General features: G+C 43.5%; 2 protein-coding genes across 2 annotated transcripts; both read left to right on the forward strand.

Moving 5' to 3' along the window:
• Positions 1-1,734: 1,734 nt before the first annotated feature.
• On the forward strand, positions 1,735-16,571 carry LOC137915593 (peroxisomal acyl-coenzyme A oxidase 3-like). The gene is made up of 18 exons (XM_068758787.1): positions 1,735-1,854; positions 3,070-3,167; positions 3,256-3,391; positions 3,944-4,018; positions 4,981-5,070; positions 5,490-5,633; positions 6,846-6,934; positions 9,003-9,099; positions 9,181-9,363; positions 9,479-9,601; positions 9,681-9,801; positions 10,501-10,623; positions 10,726-10,839; positions 11,702-11,817; positions 12,536-12,710; positions 13,600-13,667; positions 14,828-14,914; positions 16,452-16,571. The coding sequence occupies exons 1-18, from the start codon at positions 1,735-1,737 to the stop codon at positions 16,569-16,571; spliced, it is 2,079 nt and encodes a 692-aa protein (XP_068614888.1).
• A 489-nt stretch (positions 16,572-17,060) lies between these two features.
• On the forward strand, positions 17,061-18,752 carry LOC137915597 (tigger transposable element-derived protein 1-like). Its single transcript, XM_068758792.1, has one exon. The coding sequence runs from the start codon at positions 17,061-17,063 to the stop codon at positions 18,750-18,752; it is 1,692 nt and encodes a 563-aa protein (XP_068614893.1).
• Positions 18,753-19,744: the final 992 nt, after the last annotated feature.

Genomic DNA, 19,744 nt, shown 5'->3' on the forward strand with positions numbered 1-19,744 from the left:
ATAAAAATAGAACATATATTCTGAATCAAGTAACATGAAAATAACTGGATATAGTGTAAAGGGTGGTGGTCGACGTACTTAACTTAATTACTTGAGTAAACGTACAGGTACTACTTGTCAAATACTACTCAAATAAAAGTAAAAGTTGCTAAAAATTTACTTCAGTAAAAGTAAAGAAGTATTTGCTGTCGAAAATACTTAAGTACAGGAATTAAATCGTTTTATTACCAACAGGTGTAATACAATCAGACTTGGCCCAACTCGAACCTTGTTTCCATCTTAAGTGAACGCCTTAGTAACTCGTAAACTCGCTGGGGTCGTAACTTTTTTCCGCTCTCTCCATGTTCTCTCTTAACACACAAACTCGCGTGCGCACGCGCGGGACACATTTCTTGATGGGCAGGGGAGTGTGCTGATTGGTTGCCATGAGAGGTGCACCGGGAGAGAATGGGGGGGGTAACACTCCAAAGGGAAATACCTAGCAATGCGTTAAAACATTTACATTAACGAATGTAATAACTAACTAATCATAGCAATATGATCATTTCACACATTTCAGAAAACAACCTCTATATATCGAGCGTGTTCGATTTATCGCCCAGCTCTAGCTCCACACATAAAATCTGTTCTGCGAGCGCACACTAAGCCTTGTCCTTATCGGCTGCCTGGCTCGGTGCCTGTAGGAGTTTACAACGAGAGGGTAGCCGCCCTCCGCCTTCGGGTGGGGGGGGGGGATCCTGACTGTTGTTTGTGCCCATGGTCCAAACAGCATCTCAGAGTATCCACCCTTTTGGGAGTCCTTGGAGGGGGTACTGGAGAGTGCTCCTTCTGGGTATTTTCTCCTTCCATTGGGGGACTTCATTGCTCACGTTGGGAGTGGCAGTGAGGCCTGGAGGGGCATCATTGGGAGGAATGCCCAGTATTTTTCTTTTGTATGTACAAATACTTACATATTTTTATACATGTTCGAAAATAAAATTGATTCATTCATTCATGTGGAACTACTCGTCTCCAAAATACAGCATATAACCTCATTTGTCCTGTGTCCTTCTCACGTTGACGGTTGGACACATTGTCCAGGTTGACGTCCTCGTCTGCCTGCAGCTTTGACTTTATGCATCGGCTGCTCCAAACACTTCAGGAGCATTTCTGGATGCTATTTTAATACGCTTCATTGAACTAAGTTCTCTTTCTCATTCTGCTCTGGATGCTTGAGATGCAGCACAAACAGCTGAGATGTTTGAGCTCCTAGATTTTAGTGCTGCAGAACCACGTCTGAGAAGGTGCTGATTGATCCGTGTTTAAGTTCTAGCCTCATTATGGACTTGAATTCAACACATTCACTAGTAATGACCTCCAGAATGTGGGTTCTGAAGAACAGCCTCACTTTAATGACCTCCAGAATGTGGGTTCTGCAGAACAGCCTCACTTTAATGACTCCAGAATGTGGGTTCTGCAGAACAGCCTCACAGTAATGACCTCCAGAATGTGGCTTCTGCAGAACAGCCTCACACTTTAATGACCTCCAGAATGTGGGTTCTGCAGAACAGCCTCACACTTCTCTGCCAGTGCAGCAATGTCTGCTGCTCCATACTCAGAAGTGACGTCAGAGCTCAGTGCCTGGACGTCAAAAACAGACGACGACTCCTTCATCCTCTGGAAAACGTGCGTCGCTCGAAAAAGATAAATATTATGTTCTTTTTCTCAAGGAACCCTCAGTCTGAATGCAAGAAGATGGACCATAAGATGGCTGACCTTCCCACTGGTCCTCTGGATTTGTACAGAAAAAAGGCCTCTTTCAATTGGAAGGATATGCTGGTTTTCATAGAGGGAGAGGAATTGCATTCATTCAAGGTATTAAATATTCCTTTTTAAATATGAATAAATCTGTATCCTGGTTACTTATTTGTAGACAACTGCATGCCGCTTGTACCCACAACCTTGTGTACAGGGGTTGACTTGTTGTCTGAGAGAAGTGCAAGGATGGCTGCATCGTCTGAGTATTTGAGATATGATGTGGTGGATGAGATGCTGAGGCAGTCATTGAGGATGTACAGGAAGGGGCTCAGTACACATCCCTGTGGCACCCCAGTATTAATGGTACAGATGTGGTTGTACCCACCCTTACTGCTTGCAGTCTGTCGGTGAGGAAGTTGTGGATCAGGTGGATCAGATGGGGAGGCGTGTTGAGTTGGTGTAGTTTCCGGATCAGCAGGTGTTTCTGTCGGGTGTTGAAGGCGGAACTAAAGTCCACAAAGAGTATCCTGGCAAAGTTACCTGGGGAGTCCAGGTGCTGTAGGAGAAGGTGTAGCAGGCAGGCCACAGCATCCTCTGTGGGGATCCAGCTGTGGGGTGACAAATGGAAGGATGATATTCACCAGCACTTCATTATTATGGGTGTTAGGGCTATGGGGCGGTAGTGATTGAATTCTGTGGGTCTGTTTTTTTTGTAGCGGGATCACTCATAGCCATACGCTGAGTACCAGCCGTTCTAGAGTTACTGACCATTGAACAGAGGCAGAAATGACCAGTTTCCAACAAAAAACCCAGAGAAAACCATCTTCTTGTGCAGAGAAACATTTCTAGACTTTGACTCTAATATTTGTCGTTTTAGTGACACATGCTTAGAATTGAGTTCAGGATCCTCTGGCACGATTTAAATGTGTAATGTAATGCATATTGTCTCCTTCTCTTGCCCGTTCACTAACCCTAACCTTATCCTCATTTGAAATGCTTGTACTGCCAGGGCTTTCTAGTACCAGTACACTGAATCACACGTGTCAAGTTGAGGTAGAAAGCAAAGCATCATGTGTTATTGGTTGTCAGTTTTCACAGCCGTGGCAAATGTCTGCATAGAGGAAATATGATGGGAACTTGTCTTTGGCAGAGGTAATCAATCGATCACTGACCTGATTCAGAATTCTACTTACTTTATAAAGAAACTTTCAGCAGGACCGGGAAAGAAAAGTACCGTATCCCTTTGCATAATCTCAGCAATAAAGGAACCTCTTTGAATCCCTCTAGTATTTCCCTCTACATATCCAGTGTATTGTTTCTTTCATCCTACAGCAACATGTGTTCAAGACACTCGAAAATGATGCACTGTTTGCTCGTCATCCTGGTGAAGACATCCCTCTTGAGAAGATGAGAGAACTAACCTTCCTCAGGTACCGTTTTATCAACATAGAAGAAAGTTTCATTCATTGTTAATTCATCCTCACAGCAATTAATTTACCTTCTTATGAAAATCCACAGGGTGAAACAACTCCTCCGCTATTGCTTCTTGACAAATGAAGAGTTGATTTCCAACCCCTGGAAATCTGTGGTGCTCAATGATTGTCTGGGCATGTATGACTGGAGCGTTTCCGCAAAGTACTTTCTCAACAAAGGGGTGAGTGGTTGAAAGTACGAGATCCTCACCTGTTTGTGTGTGTGTGTGTGTGTGTCTGTCATACTAAACTGTGTCAGATCTTAAATCTAAATTCAACGCGGACAAAACACAACTTGAGTTGACACAAAATATAAGTTTTAAACAATAATTTTAGTTAATGAGATAGAAGGTTTTACAGTACAATAATCCCCCCATATGAAAAGGGATGATCTGTCCATCACTATGACAAACAAAAATGTGCTCAGAGATAATCCCTGGTGCAATCCCTCCTCTAAAGTAACACAAACAAAATCAAAATGTCGTATTTTGTGTTTACTCAAGTTTTTCTAATAAACTTTAAAAGATTCCGCACAGTTTAGGTTGAGATACTCACAAAAGAAGAGGCAATACATTTTGAGACCACTGTTTGATATGAATCTGCTTTCCTTTCTAATTGAACTGAGGCGGATTTTTCAGACATTATTCACTATTAGCGTGTTAGCATTGCTGTAGCCATCTTTACATTCACTGGTGCGTTCCTGTAAAAGATGCTGACATCATCTTCCCTTTCAGATGTTTGGTGCGACTGTGGCAAACACAGGATCAGAGAGACACAGAAAACATGTTTTGAACTGTGAAGACATGACGGTAAATCATCATAGCTCTATCCTGACTGTAACTTTACAGTGTATCAGTGGTTTTATTTGTGTCCGAGACATTTGATTTTGAATCGATACCGAGTACCGATCCGATACTTCTATCGTATATAAAAAAAATGTTTAAAGAGGAGTGAAGAAACGGATCCAGGATGTCCCTTATTTTTTACTCTATTCGTCTTATTTCAACATTTAACTCTTAAACAGAGCACTTCTGTGGCGTAGCTCGAACATTCAAGTAATAAATAAAATATTTTTTTTCACTTTGGACTTGGACTAGTTACAACAGGAAATGTCAAATACTGTGACTTTTCCTGTTTTGTTGGAAAGACATCTTCCAGCCTTTCTGCCTCGCCTTTATTCCGATGAGGCACCTGAGAAACGCGTGTTTTTCCAGATATTGTGATATCGATTCCACGAGCATGTCATTGAAAACAAAACAGGTTTAGAACGCTAGCACTGACTGACGTTATGTATGTTGTCACAGTCGAGCACAAATGCAGACAAGTTCGGAAAAAATAAAATAAAATGAACGGCACTTCAATCGCAAAGGTTTTTGTCATCGACTTCAAATACTTCCACACCGCAGACATATTCGTGCGACTAGCTTCAAGCTGCTTCTGCGTTTTTCCCCGGTTGACAGCATTCAACCAATAGTGTCACAGGAAGTGATGTCATGCCGAGAGGGCTCACTCTGTTCCAACGCGTAACTTCAGATCTGAAATAACTATCCATATATATCCGAGTCCCGATCCGGAGGTAACGCCTGATTCCGATCGACTCTGCAAGCACGCGATTGGGCCCAATCGTGGGAGGAAGTGAGGGGGCGCACATAGAGATCAATTACAGACATTTGCAATCGACATATTTGCAGTCATCTGCACAGGACTACATTTAGGGGCAGTACAGTCATCTCCATGAACTCACAATGTCAAACTGTTTATCTGTTTATAGACCTTTGGTTGCTTTGCATTGACTGAGCTGAGCCACGGCAGCAACACTAGAGCCATGAGGACCACAGCAACGTATGACCCCACCACCCAGGTCAGCGCACAAAAATGAGTTTGTATGAAATGCACAATGACAATGAGTCTTGGGTTCTGTTCAAAGTTTCTGCCTGTTAATGGAAAGTTTTTCCTTCCATCAGTCGCCAAAGTGCTTGTTCTTGTGGAGGGGTTCTGTCTTTCCCTGCTACACCTGTGTTAGATAACGTTCTGTTATGACCTGATTCTATATAAATAAACATGAATTTAGTTAAAGGTTGTGTCTTTTTTCCTCTCCAAGTTTTATTTTTAATTTTATATATTTGTATTATTATTCCTGCTCATAAAATGCACCTAATTTAAATGACTATGCAAATATTTCTCAATCATTCGAGCTCACTTTGCTAGCAGTGTTTTGGTTTTCAAACTTTCATTTGATCGATCAAAAAACTGAGCGAATCACCAACTTCTCCTTCCTAGGAGTTTGTGATCGACTCCCCGGACTTTGAGGCTGCTAAGTTCTGGGTGGGGAACCTGGGTAAGACTGCAACACATGCTGTGGTGTTCGCTCAGCTCTACACGCCGGACCAGGTGTGTCATGGCCTGCACTCCTTCATCGTCCCGGTAAGTCTCCTCACCGAAGTTAAACTGTCTGTGAAAGAAATGAGTTCATTTCTTACGTCAAATTTAATGATTCAAAAGTTAAATGGAAAATGACGTCTATGAATGATACATTTCTTTTCCTTTAACTTTAAGACAAAGTTAATGCTCTATCTTTAAATATTAAATCACTACTTTGAAGGATACATTATGCATGAGGTAAGAGCAGGGTTATTATAGTTAACGAAAACTAACGAAAAAACGAAAACTAGAATTGAAAAAACATTTTCGTTAACTGAACTAAATAAAAACTAAAATTAAAAGAGAAAACTAAAACTAACTAAAACGGTATTGTCCGTTCACAAAACTAACTAAAACTAATAAAAATTAAAGACACTAATCCCTTCGTTTTCGTCTTTATCGTTTTTGAAATTGATTTATTTTGCTCGAGGAGTTTTACGTGAGCCAGCGGCTCCATCCGGCTGTTCCCGTCACTGCTCGTTGAGACTCGGGTTGGTGACGTCACTAGCGATGGAAGCCGGCAGGAAACGCCGAGCGCTCCAGCCCCATGTGGGATGTGTTTATTACGACGGAGAGAAACAAGAAAGCTAACTGCGAGATTGTAGCACGTTAGCAGCTATGCTGCGGACTGTTACGGTTGGTTGTTTAAAATAACTGAATAAATTATTTTATGTTATCTTTTGTTGAGTTGTATTATTTTATTATTTTTTAATCCTGCGTCTGACAAATAACACAAAGTATGAAAAACTAAAACTAATAAAAACTAAATTAAACGAATAAAAACAAAACTAAAACTAATAAAAACTAACAAATCCACTCTAAAAACTAACTAAAACTAACTGAATTAGAGAAAACAAATTCAAAACTAACTAAAACTAAACTATAATTAAAAATCCAAAACTATTATAACCCTGGGTAAGAGTTAATATAATTATCCGTGAGTAAAATTGAAGGCCCCCCAAAACAAAAAACACTCTAAAACCGTTTCTTTTTCAATCATCTCCATTTCGCCTGAAACAGTCGAGAAGGAGGGGTTTAGTTTGCCATTGTCCCGCTGGACGTCGCTCATCGTTTGATAAGCGTTCTCCAAACTTGCCTTTTAAATCTCTAATCTCATCATGTAACACGCCGACCGGGTATTAAAGGCAAGCAACGAATGAAAAGATCAGAAGACAGTTTGCACATTGATTAAATGTTGCAACCATTACGTTGCAGGTGAGAGATCCCAAGAACTTACTGGCTCTACCTGGAGTGCTTGTTGGAGACATGGGCAAGAAGCTGGGCCAGAATGGACTGGATAATGGGTATTTTACATCAAAGGAACATTTTAACATTTTCTTTGCCCCTTTAAGTAATGTTAACTCACTCGGTACCAGCCGATGCCGTACCTTCAGTACCGGTGGTTTTCGCTCATTTTGCCGTAAATTTCAAGACGCACAGAATATTATATACTATAACTATGCAGAGACCGAATGAAAGATCAAAGTCTCATCTTTCATCAGGAAAAAAAGGCATGTTCCTGCTGTTTTACGTTCTAGAGTTAATGGAAGAGAGGCAGATTTCAGCACAATCAGCAGTTTCCAACAGAAAACTAGCTTTTTGTTTAGAGAAACATTTCTAGCTGATCGATGACTTTATCTCTAATATTTATTGCTGTAGTGACAGTTGTTTACTTCTAGATAACAATAAAAACAACACTGAAAAAGAGCTTTTGATGCTGTGGTAACACATTTATTTAACAATAAATCAGCTGTGCAAGGGCTGCTCCTCGGTGATCCAGACGGGAACCGCTCGTCTGACAAATCCCAGTCAGGCTCACTATATCCGTCCAAACCCGAACCTGAATACGAACCCAAAACCATCAGATTTTGGTGACACACGCCGGGATTGACACCGACACCCGGGTTGAACGGCAGCTGTCGCTCTGCTTCGGTAGCACTAAACTCTTCAGCTCTGTGATTTTACATACCGGTAATCGTTTTGAATAACAGACACAGTTGCTTTCTTCTTCGTACCGTGACTCAAACTCTACCGTTTTAGCTGCTTATAGTTATCAGACCGCTCCTGCGCCACCATTATCACTCCTGTGTGGAAATAAATCACTCAAACAAGGTACTGGACATCACTTTTATTGTTTACTGAGAACTCACACATCTCACATCGTTCAACATTTCTTTTTGGTCGATGAGGAGGTTCGTGATTATTTCGAAGTTGTATTTACTTCACTGACATTTTGTGAGTTGGTTCATACAGGGCCTTTCTGGACAGTTTTATTATATTTATACAAAAGAGACTTTAATAAACAACAACAACACTACTTCCTGTTCAGCAGTATTTACACCAGTGCCACATTTTAAATGTGCTCGCACTCCCTTCGGAGCCTCCCACTGTCACCCGATGGAGGAAGCTCATTTCAGCCGCTTGTACCCGCGACCTTGTTCTTTCGGTCACTACCCAAAGCCTGTGACCACAGGTGAGGGTCAGAAGGGGAGCGATTTCTTCCAGACGTGTTTCAGGAGGGGATTACAGACCGACCCAAACTACAAAGGATTGGCTGGATGGTTTATTTAGCTGTTTTGGGGTTGATAAGGACCCAAAATCACCAGAATAGTGTAGAAACATTGTAAAAGTGAGTTTTTCATAATGTCCCCTTTAAGAGTCAGTGATGTGTCAGACTGACTTAGGAAAGCACACGGTCAAAAGGTAAAGCCTTTATCCCTATTTCCATTGCATAGTTCCAGCTCGTCTCTCGACTCTTTGCTTGTTTTGGGGAACTGCTCCATTGCTTTTCCAATAAACCGGGCAGGTAATGAAAGGTAACGTGAAACTTTACAGACTGCTGAGTGGACATTGCCCGGCATACACAGAACATCCGGCGCAGTAGAAATCCACAGCTGCTGCACTCAAACAGCAAAACAACCACAACTTTTCTTTATTGAAACTTCTATATTGACGAGGCGTTGACGTCCTGTCTTCTTAAACAGCTGATGGATCACAAGAGATAGAGTCATGTTAAAGACTAGGCCACACTGCTTTATAGGAAAAGTCATATCGGGAACATGTTCAACGATCACTTGAAGTGGGCATGCTCCTTTATTATAACGTGCACAAAACTGGGCACGCATGATTTTAGCTATTTAAAAAAATAAAATATCACACTTTGTGTTGTAACAAACTCCTTCCATGGGTGTTACTAGATTGACTTCATTTTTGGTGAGCCCATTCCCGATCAACTATAAAGATGAAAAGGAAATTCACATTCGGTCAGTTTATATTCGCCAACAAAACAACTGAATGTTTTTACGAGCAGTAAAATATAAAGTAATGAAGGTCACTTTTCTGACCTGGCTCTCATGATTGTTTTTTTTTCAGGTTTGCTTTGTTTCATAATGTGAGAATTCCTCGGGAAAATCTGCTGAACAGGACTGGAGATGTTACTCCTGATGGCTGCTATGTTACCCCATTCAAGGTTAGTGGTAACTGCTCAATTCTCTTTTGTGTACTGATCTATGTACCAGAGAGCACACACTTTCTCTCCTGTGTGCTCTAGGATCCCAACAAGCGTTTCGGGGTTTCTCTAGGAGCCCTGTCGGGCGGCAGGCTGTCAATCACCAGGATGGCTGTGGTCAACCTGAGCCTGGCCCTGACTATCGCCATCCGCTTCTCGGCCACAAGAAGACAGTTTGGACCCAAATACATGGAAGAGATTCCTGTTTTGGAGTACCAGTTACAGGTACAGCTCGTGCACCTTATCAAATCTGCGCATGTCTAAAGCATAGCTCTTAATTTTCAGTCTGGCTAATGAATGGTTACATAAATTCATCAAGTGTTTTATATGTTGTTTCAAGCAATGGCGTCTGATCCCGTACCTGGCAGCAGCATATGCCCTGGGAAACTTCTCCAAATCCATCTTCTTCAACTTTATCGAATTCCAGATGGGACTTCTGATGAAGGACAAGAGTGACAGACAAGTCTGTAAAATATGAGGTGCACGTGTGTCTGTATCGAGCATGAATCATAACTGTTGTATATCTGTTTTGTGTTTCCTAGGCTGAGTTGGGCAGAGAGATCCATGCCATTAGCTGCTCCAGTAAAGCACTGGGCTCCTGGACCGCACAGAGGGGGATTCAGGAGTGTAGGGAGGCCTGTGGCGGACATGGATATTTGGCTAGTCAGTCACAAACATATGAATAAACACCACACACACACACACACACACAGATTCCTGACTGTAAACTAACTAGCCTAAATTGTTGTATTTTCTAGCATGCTTGTCATGAGACTTATAATGCAGGGTTGGTCTCACATTAATGCTCTTATTACACTACATTTCTCTCAAGTGTAGCTTCTCATCTTATCATGTGCTGTAGTCACAGATAGGCCTTTGTGTCTGTTACTCAGACACAGATCCAGAAGACATTTCATGATTTTTGGTGAGTGAAATTAATGCATAAAGCCTCCAATGGGAAAATCCAATCCGGATGAAATTCGGTGGAAAGACCCTACATAACTCCATAAACATTCCTCAATAATCAGCCAAGATATTAAGGAATAGATTTTTAACCTCCATTGACTGCAATGTTAACTATAATTTCAGAGTGATCAAGAATCCAGGATCTCTTCTGGATCATCACCAAAATAAACATTTCCTGAAAATTTCATCAAGATCCGTCAATGGCCTTTTGCGTTATCTTGCTAACAAACATTGTGATTACATAACCGTTGCCTCAGCGGAGGTAATTGTACAGCGCATTAACAATGGGCATATGCCACATACATGTATGTATACTGTACATGTGATACGTAATAGTGGTATTATTGTACATAATGTGCACACATAAAACACGGTACCAACATGTTTTCTCTCCAGTGAACCGACTTGGTGAGCTGCGGAACGACAACGATCCAAACTGCACTTATGAGGGAGACAACAATGTCCTGCTGCAGCAGACCAGCAACTATCTGGTCAGCTGGCTCCATGCTAAGCAGCAAGGTCAGCTCTCCATGCACAAAGACAATTTAATGTCCTAACTGCTGAGGGGAACATCATCTTGTTCTATGAGAAGGAATGTTTTCATCGCTATGTGCTTTTTAGGTGCCATTCGGATTCAGTCTCCTCTTCACACCGTAGACTTCCTAAATGATTTCCACAACATCTTGGAAAGCAGGTTTCGAGCAACAACAATGGACGAGTGTATGGACCCAGCAGGTATTCTAGAATTTTGGCTTGATACAATAGGGATATCTGAAAAATCCAACATTGGTCCTGCTTTCATCTCCATTCAGTTTATTGAATATTCTTGTGTGTGAAGCGGTCGTGTTTAGAATTTGTGGTTCGTTTGGAGCAACGTCCGTATATGAAGCATTGCAGTGGCAGACTGCGTTGGCTGTGCTGATGCTGAGCTTCAGGTGTTCATTTGACACCGTGTGTAGCACAACAGTGTACTGTTTAGTGACACAAATGTGGTGCAGTAAATGTACACTTTGGGTTACACTGTGACAAAAAGGAGAACTAGAAAGACAATCAGAGATTGCAGACCCCGCCTCCAATAGACTATTGGATCTTGTGAGACAGTAAACAGGGCTTCCGGATCAGAGGGGTCAAACCTGCTCTAGCTTGCTGCTCCGGAACGTACTACAAGACTCCTTCTGGACTCTTTTTCCCATCATGCCATTTGTTTCCCTCCCTCTTAAAGTGACAGTTTACAGCACAGGCACAATTCCAGATGTAAAAATAATTCTAGAATCTGGATCCAGATCCGGATCAACGCCATTCTCGGGGAGGACCGAGCCACGGACAGAACCTTGCTTGTGTAAAAATCTTGAGTCGATTGGGTTACTAGTTTTTGAGTTATGCGCTCGGACAGACAGACAAACAGACAGACAGACAAACAGACAAACGCACCCAATTGCAATACCCTCGCCTCCCCCTCGGCGAGGGTAATAAGGTCTGGAAGCTCAGCGACAGTGACCGATGACGACTGATTACATTCCTGTCAGACACTTTGTGGTCCAACCTTGCTTTACAGTGCGTTTGTACAAGTCATTATTTAAATGTCATCCTAAATCAGTGCCAGTGGCGGCCTACAAGTGGCTGGTATGTTTCCTGCTGGTGGAGTGCCAGAAGAGGCTGGAACAGCAGAAGGCCTCTGGGGAGGATGAGTTTGAGGCACGTAACAACAGCCAGGTAAGAAGAAGAAGAAGAAGTGACAATAAGACACTGCTCTGTGCTTTACCTTTACGGAGGCTTATTGCATTCACTGAATCTTTTCCTGAAATAATGAGATAAATGTATGAGAAATATATATTTTTAATGTTATTAGAGATATTTTTCCTGTTTTTAGAGGTCATGTTTTTCCATGGTTTTTAGATGTAAAAGTGAGGACATATTACCAGTGTTTATATAAAGAATACAAGTCTATGAAGCATCACGTCCCCTGTGAAATAGTCATTGAGCATCACCAGTTTCTTTTTAACTTCACCTTTCTCTAAGGCTTTGTTCCTATTCTTAGGAGGGTTATTAAAACACTTTGTTTCTGAAGCTCATGGGAATCTCATTACTATAATCTACTGGCATCTTTTAGGTTTATACAATCTCTTCACATCAGGTGTAAGACCTTTTCAAATACCACAAAACATTTAGTTTAAGGGAAGAAGACCGTTCGGCCGGGTAACCAGCAAGTTGGTCCGCAAGTCCATCCCACTGTGAGATAACTTCGCCGACATAATGGCATTTAAAAATCTAAGACCAACTGTCCCAAATCATTCTTTGTTTTTTTCTGAATTAATGTAGACATTGTTTTATTAAACATTACTTGTCACCCATGATCTGCTCTAATCGGATCTGAACAGTGGTAGTGTTGTCTCACTGCTCTTGTGTGTGTCGTATATGTGTGCTTGTTCAGGTATATTTCTGCCGTTCCCTGGCCATGGCCTACATTGAATCCAACTGCCTCCAGAGGTTTCAAGAGCTAGTTTGTGATCAGGACACGCCAGCTGGTCTCAGACCTGTACTCAGCAAGCTGTGTACTTTGTATGGAATGTGGGGCCTCAGCAGCCACATGGCCAACCTGTACCAGGGTATGTACAACAATATATACGATACCCCGACCTGCATGACTGCGTCACATTCCATAAACATCAGCCAATAATAAACCGAACTATCGAGGAGCAAATTTTGAAGCTCCATTTACTGCAATAGTTTAAAGTGATCCATAATCAACTAGAAAACGACAATCAGAGATTGCAGACCCCGCCTCCAATAGACTATTGGATCTTGTGAGACAGTAAACAGGGCTTCCGGATCAGAGGGGCCAAACCTGCTCTAGCTTGCTGCTCCGGAACGTACTACAAGACTCCTTCTGGACTCTTTTTCCCATCATGCCATTCGTGTCCCTCCCTCTTAAAGTGGCAGTTTACAGCACAGGCACAATTCCAGATGTAAAAATCATTCTAGAATCTGGATCCAGATCCGGATCAACGCCATTCTCGTGGAGGACCGAGCCATGGACAGAACCTTGCTTGTGTAAAAATTTCAAGTCGATTGGGTTACTAGTTTTTGAGTTATGCGCTCGGACAGACAAACATACAAACAAACAAACGGACCCAATTGCAATACCCTCGCCTCCCCTTCGGCGAGGGTAAAGATCTCTTTTGGATCAGCAACAAAATTTGGTAAAATTTCAAACATTTCCTGAAAATGTCATCAAGATCTCTCCGTGACTGTTTGAGCTATCTTCCTAACAGAAGGACAAACAAACCAACACTGGTGATTACATAACCCCGGTCTCGGGAGGGGTATTAAATGAATAAATGAATTGAGCTGCGGCGGCGTTTCTGATCAGAACCTCTATCCTGGATGACAAGGAGCAGCTCTGAGGCTGGAGAGTGCATTTATAGAACGGTGATGGCTTGAGAGGAAATGCAAGATGAGATGTAATATTATTTAACACGCTTTGTTACTGTTCAGGGAATTACTTCAGCGGTGCAAAGCCTGCCGAGTTGATCCAGACGACCATCCTCACACTCTGCTCCCAGGTAGGGACAATGTCCATGTCCCTCTGCGTGCCCCTGTTCATACTATTGTGGAATAGAAGGCCTTGGAAACATTGGATTAAGATTCAGTACTCTTCATATAGAAAAGAGAGGAATGAAGGTGAGCAGGAGTAAGACAGAGTACATGTGTGTACATGAGAAGGTCCCAGGGGGGACAGTGAAGCTACAAGGAATAGACGTAAAGAAGGGAGAGGACTTCAGGTACCTCGGGTCAACAGAGCAGAGTGATGGAGAGAATGTGGAAAGGAGGTGAAGAATGGTGTGCAGGCAGGCTGGAACGGGGGGAGGAAAGTATCAGGTGTGCTCTGTGATAGGACGAAGGGACAGGTCTACAAGACAGTGGCGTGGACAGCCATGATGGACGGCTTAGAGACGGTGGTGAGGACAGCCTGATGGACGGCTTAGAGACAGTGGCTCTGAGGAAAAGACAGGAGGCGGAGCTAGAAGAGGAGGAGATGAAGATGCTGAGGTTCTCCTTGGGAGTGACCAGGTTGGACAGGATTAGAAATTAGACAATATGAGGGACAGTGAAGGTTAGACGTTTTGGAGACAAGGTCAGAGAAACCAGACTTTGATGGTTTGGACATGTCCAGAGGAGAGACAGGGACTATATCGGTAGAAGGATACTGAGGATGGAGCTGCCAGGGAACCGGACTAGAGGACGACCCAGGAGAAGAGACATGGACGTAGTGAGGGAGGACATGAGAGTGGCTGGTGTTGGGGAGGACGATGCAAAGGACAGGGTGAGGTGGAGGACGTTTATTTGCTCTGGAGACCCCTGACAGGAAAAGTTTAACATTCAGAAGTCGACCCTTCATATATTAGAGCCAGACTTTCCTGGTCATGCTGCTGTGTGACTAACAGTAGGCCGATCCATTTCTACAAAACTGTGGCCAGATTCTCAGGACTTTGATCCGAGCCAGAGTCCAGCCACACTTATGTCTCAACACTGAAGGCATAAAGACGTCCAAAAGTGGTCCACATGTCCTTCAAACTGAAAATGTAGTCGGCTGCTCAGACGCTGTATTCTTGAGGCGTCTTCTCTCTCTTAAGATGGGTGATGAGTTTGTGTCTCGTAGGTGCTGCTGCCTCAGAGCTTATTCTAATTCTAAATCTTCTTATTCCCTTTCTCTCTCTTGCAGTTGAAGGATGATGCAGTCGCCTTAGTGGATGTTCTCGCACCTCCCGATTTCATTCTCAATTCGCCGATTGGCAATGCTGATGGACAGGTAAAAAAAGAATATGAAGGCGTTGCGCCTGCTAACCGCAACTACGTTGTTTTAAGACGTTGAAACAGGATTGAGGAAACCCCTCGAAGTATTCTGTCCAGCGTCCGACAATATCCCGAGTCGAGGTCAGTTGCTCCGCTTTCCGCTTCCGAGGCAGCGGACGATTTGCCAGAATTTCTTCAAGGCCGACCAATAGTCTTCCTCCATGGCCTCATCATGGAGGAAGACTATTCTCTTCTTTAAATCTTTTTTATTGGGTTTGAAGTACATATATATGTGCACATACAGTACATGTACAGCCTCTTTTTTCACATTTTCAGCTCCCCCTGCATCACTTTCAGCTCTTCCCTATTGCCATCCCTGAATGCCCTCTCCGTTGTTACCCAGGGTTTGTTGTTTGGGTGACGCTTCACAGTCCTTGTTGGGACATTGGAGTCCACACAGACGTTGTTACACTCTGTGAGTCCGTCGATGTCGTCTCCATGTGACTCACTAGGTGCGTTTACACGGACAACATTTCTTTATTCCGATCAGAGTTCAGAGTAAAATTGTGATCCGATGCGCCGTGTTCATGGACCCTAAAAATCCGATCCGATTAGGATTTGCGTGTTCATGCATCACACTTTTGATCGGAACAGAATATTCTGACATGCGCAGTTTGACCAAAAGCACCGGAAATGGTAGAAGAAGAAGCGTAGCGTAGCAACTTCCGCTGTGAACAAATCATCGCTCCGCGCTTTCCTGCCTGAAACGTCAGCGTTATTTCGCTCGTTTTCCCCGTTTGCGCTTTTAGTTTCCTCCTTTAATGTCTCCGGCAACATGTTTGTCTCAGATATTGACCAGTTCTGTCTTCCGCCCGCCGTGCTTTTCGCTCGCTCTGCTTCAACTAGCTTCCGGGAATAGCAGCAGCGCGTGTAGCTGACGTCACAGACATGCGCAGTAAGGACGACTTGTACCGAAACATCGGAATAAGTGTTTTCATGCGCCCTGACCGGGTCACAAATCGGTATAAACCACCCTTCTCGATCGGGATAGAATTGTGACCGGATCAGGCTGGATTGGGTTAGACTATTCCGGTTAAGGTGTGTCCATGAAGCATTTTTATTCCGATCAGGATTTTAACCGGGTTAAATGTGTCCATGTAAACGCACCTACAGAGTACATCCCATTCCATGGACTCAAAACAGGGTTCCAGGTGGACCAGGCTGATCTTCCCAGGGGGGTGAAGAGCTGTATGCATCCTTAATGTCAGCATACAGCTTGTCCAAAGTCTTCCCCTACCAGGTTGGACGGTCCACATACTGGGTGAAGGCTGTCGGGGTTTTGTCCATGTTGACATGTTTGACATCCCCAGAGATGGTGATGAGGGTGTTGGGTTGAGACGCCTGGAGCTCTGCCACTGCTCCGTGGGTGACGTCACACGCTGCTGTTGGCTTGGCAGCGTGGGTTGGCCATCAAGTGTAATGGTTTATTTGATATATGAGCTTATTGTCAATATTCTTTGACTAATCCTGGTTTTATTCTTCCTCTTCTGCAGCTTTACAGGAATCTGTGGTCTGTGATTATGCAGGGCAGCCGGGTGCTTGAGCGGCCATCCTGGTGGAAGGAGTTCTGCTCAGACAAGCCCGTGGTTGGATCCCTACGTCCAAAACTCTAGGACCGTGACACAAGCTGGACATGTGCCTGTCGTATCCAGAATACCGATGTAAACTGTGTGTTTTCCGACTCACAAACTGTATAACTTCAAATGAAATATCCATATGTACAATGGCTTCGCAAAAGTATTCAGAACTTTTCCACATTTTGTCACAACCACAAACATAACTACAGTGGTACCTCGACTTACGAATGTCCCTACATCCGAAATTTTCAGGTTACGAAGTTTCTGAATGGGAAAATATTGCCTCTTGTTACGGAAGCATTTCAGGATACGAGGTGAACTCTGGGAGCGGCGAATAGCGCTATTCGAGCTCCCAGAGTTCCCCGAACGTAAACAAACTTGTAGCTGCTCTGCCATTGGCTATCGCCTAAAATCTGCCCGGCAACCCATTGCGTATGCGTGTATCCCGGCATGCTACGTGTATCCCGGCATGCTACGTGTTCGTGTGTATGCAGCGAGAGAGAGAGAGAACCCACGTTATTCGCAATGGACCCCAAAACAGGAGATAAGAAGAGGAAGAGACTTTTTCTGGCCATAGAAACAAAGAAAGAGATACTAGAAAGGTACGAAAAGGGGATGCGTTTGAGCGATCTCGCAAAAGAATATGGTCGTAATACATCAACGATCAGCACGATAATAAAACAAAAGGAAGCCCTAAAAGCTACGGTTCCTTCCAAAGGCCTCTCTGTAATTTCCAAGAGGCGGTCAGCAGTGAACGACGAGATGGAGAGGTTGCTACTCATGTGGATAAAAGACAAAGAGATCGCGGGTGACACAGTGACGGAGGCCATAATTTGCGCAAAAGCAATCGCCATTTTTACCGACATAGCGAAGGAGGACACAGGCGAAGGAAATTCGGCACAAGGACCACACCCGGAGTTTAAGGCATCGCGTGGGTGGTTCGAGAAGTTTAAAAGGAGGACTGGACTTCACTCTGTTGTTCGCCATGGCGAGGCATCCAGCGCCGACCACGAAGCGGCCGCCGAATTTGTGCAAAAATTCACACAATTGATGATCGACGAGGACTACGGTGCACAGCAAGTTTTTAATTGTGATGAGACGGGCCTTTTTTGGAAGAAGATGCCACGCCGCACCTTCATCACAATGGAGGAGAAGAAAATGCCGGGCCACAAGCCCATGAAGGACCGCCTCACGCTCGCCCTTTGCGCCAATGCCAGCGGGGACTGCAAGATCAAGCCCCTGCTGGTGTACCACTCTGAAAATCCCAGAGCATTCAAGGCTCACAAAATAATAAAAGAAAAACTTAATGTGCTATGGAGGGCAAATGCCAAGGCCTGGGTCACCCAACAATATTTTGTTGAATGGGTTAATTTGGTTTTTGGCCCTGCTGTTAAGGGGTACCTAGAGGAGAACAATCTCCCCTACAAGTGCCTCCTCATTCTTGATAATGCCCCTGTCCACCCGCCCGGCCTTGAAGATGATATCCTGGAGGAGTTTTCGTTTATTAAGGTGCTGTACCTCCCACCTAACACCACCTCTATCCTCCAGCCCATGGACCAACAAGTCATTGCTAACTTCAAAAAACTCTACACAAAAAACCTGTTCAGGAGATGTTTTGACATCACTGAAAACACCCAGCTTACTCTTCGTGACTTTTGGAAGGAGCACTTCGACATTGTTGTTTGCCTCAAGATGATCGACATGGCCTGGCAGGAGGTGACCACACGTAGCCTTAATGCAGCTTGGACAAAGCTGTGGCCTGATGCAGTTGCCCCACGACATGTTGAGGGGCTCGAGGTGGACAGTGAAGTTGACCAAATTATTTCGCTGGGACAGGGCATGGGTCTTGAGGTGGATGAGGAGGACATCAACGAGCTGATTCAGGAGCACAACGAGGAGCTGTCCACGAAGGAGCTGCAGGAATTGGAGGCGATGCAACACACCGCTGTGCAGGAGCAGTTCAGAGACGAGGAGGAGGAAGACGCAGCCATCATTCCAACAGCCCAAATTAAAGACATTTTAGCGAAATTCCATGAAGTCTCGGAATTTGTGGAAAAGAATCACCCGGAGAAAGTGTTGACAAGTCGGGCTATTGCTCACTATGATGACGTCTGCCTCGGACATTTCCGACAGATTGCCAAAAGCCGGCAAAAGCAGGCGTCATTGGATCAGTACTTTAAGAAACGCGACGCAGGAAACACCGCAAAGGACCAATAAACACAGAGGACAAAAAATAACAGCTAAACGGTAAAATAAGATTTTTATTATTTTCTTTATTCTTTGGATTTTTTACATGATGTGCCTCTCGTTTTATGTTTATTGTGCGGTAATCTAATTTTAACATGCATTTGTTTCATGTTCTGATGTGCTTTTATGTTTCAATAAAAAAATATCATACTTTTGCGGGGCTTGGAACGGATTACTGCATTTACATTCAAAATGCGTCTCTACTTACGATATTTTCACGTTACGAGGTTAGTCCCGGAACGGATTAAATTCGTAAGCTGAGGTACCACTGTATATTTTATTAGACTGTTATGTAAATGAGCAACACAAAGTGACGAATAATTCTGAACTAGAAAGAAGACTGTCCTATATTTGGCTCAGTCCCTCTTCCCATCAACCTGGACCTGATCTGTCCTGTCCCTGCTGAAGTGAAAGACTCCTAGAGCATGACGCTGCCACCTTGATGTTTGACAGTAGGCGAGGTGTGTTCAGAATGTTGGCGTTCATCCACACATATCGTTTTGCATTTAGGCCAAGAAGTTATAACTTCACCTCCTTGACACACCCCTAAAACTTTATTCTTGAATGGTCAGGTGTGTTCCTTGGCCCGAAAGTACAGTGGTAATCCAGCCTGGAAGTTACGAAAGCATGGACTACCTTTTCTGCATCTTTTTGGGTGCAATTGTTTGCATGGAGAGAAAGGGGGACTGAATACTTTTGCCCACTACACTTTTCAGTTTTTATTTGTAAAAATAAATGTGTTTCAATTTAAAATCATGTACACTTTTCTTTATACTTCACAATTGTGCGCGGCTTTGTGTTGGTCTTTCACAGAAAATTCCAATAACATATATATATATTTGGTTGTGGTTGTAACGTGACAAAATGTGAAAAGGTTCAGCGGGTATAAATACTTCTGCAAGCCACTGCACATGTTGTTCTTGCTGTATCTCTGCATTTCAGCACAAGATGTTGAGAAGTGT

The sequence above is a fragment of the Brachionichthys hirsutus genome, unplaced genomic scaffold (genome assembly GCF_040956055.1).
Source record: "Brachionichthys hirsutus isolate HB-005 unplaced genomic scaffold, CSIRO-AGI_Bhir_v1 contig_1181, whole genome shotgun sequence".
NCBI lineage: Eukaryota > Metazoa > Chordata > Actinopteri > Lophiiformes > Brachionichthyidae > Brachionichthys > Brachionichthys hirsutus.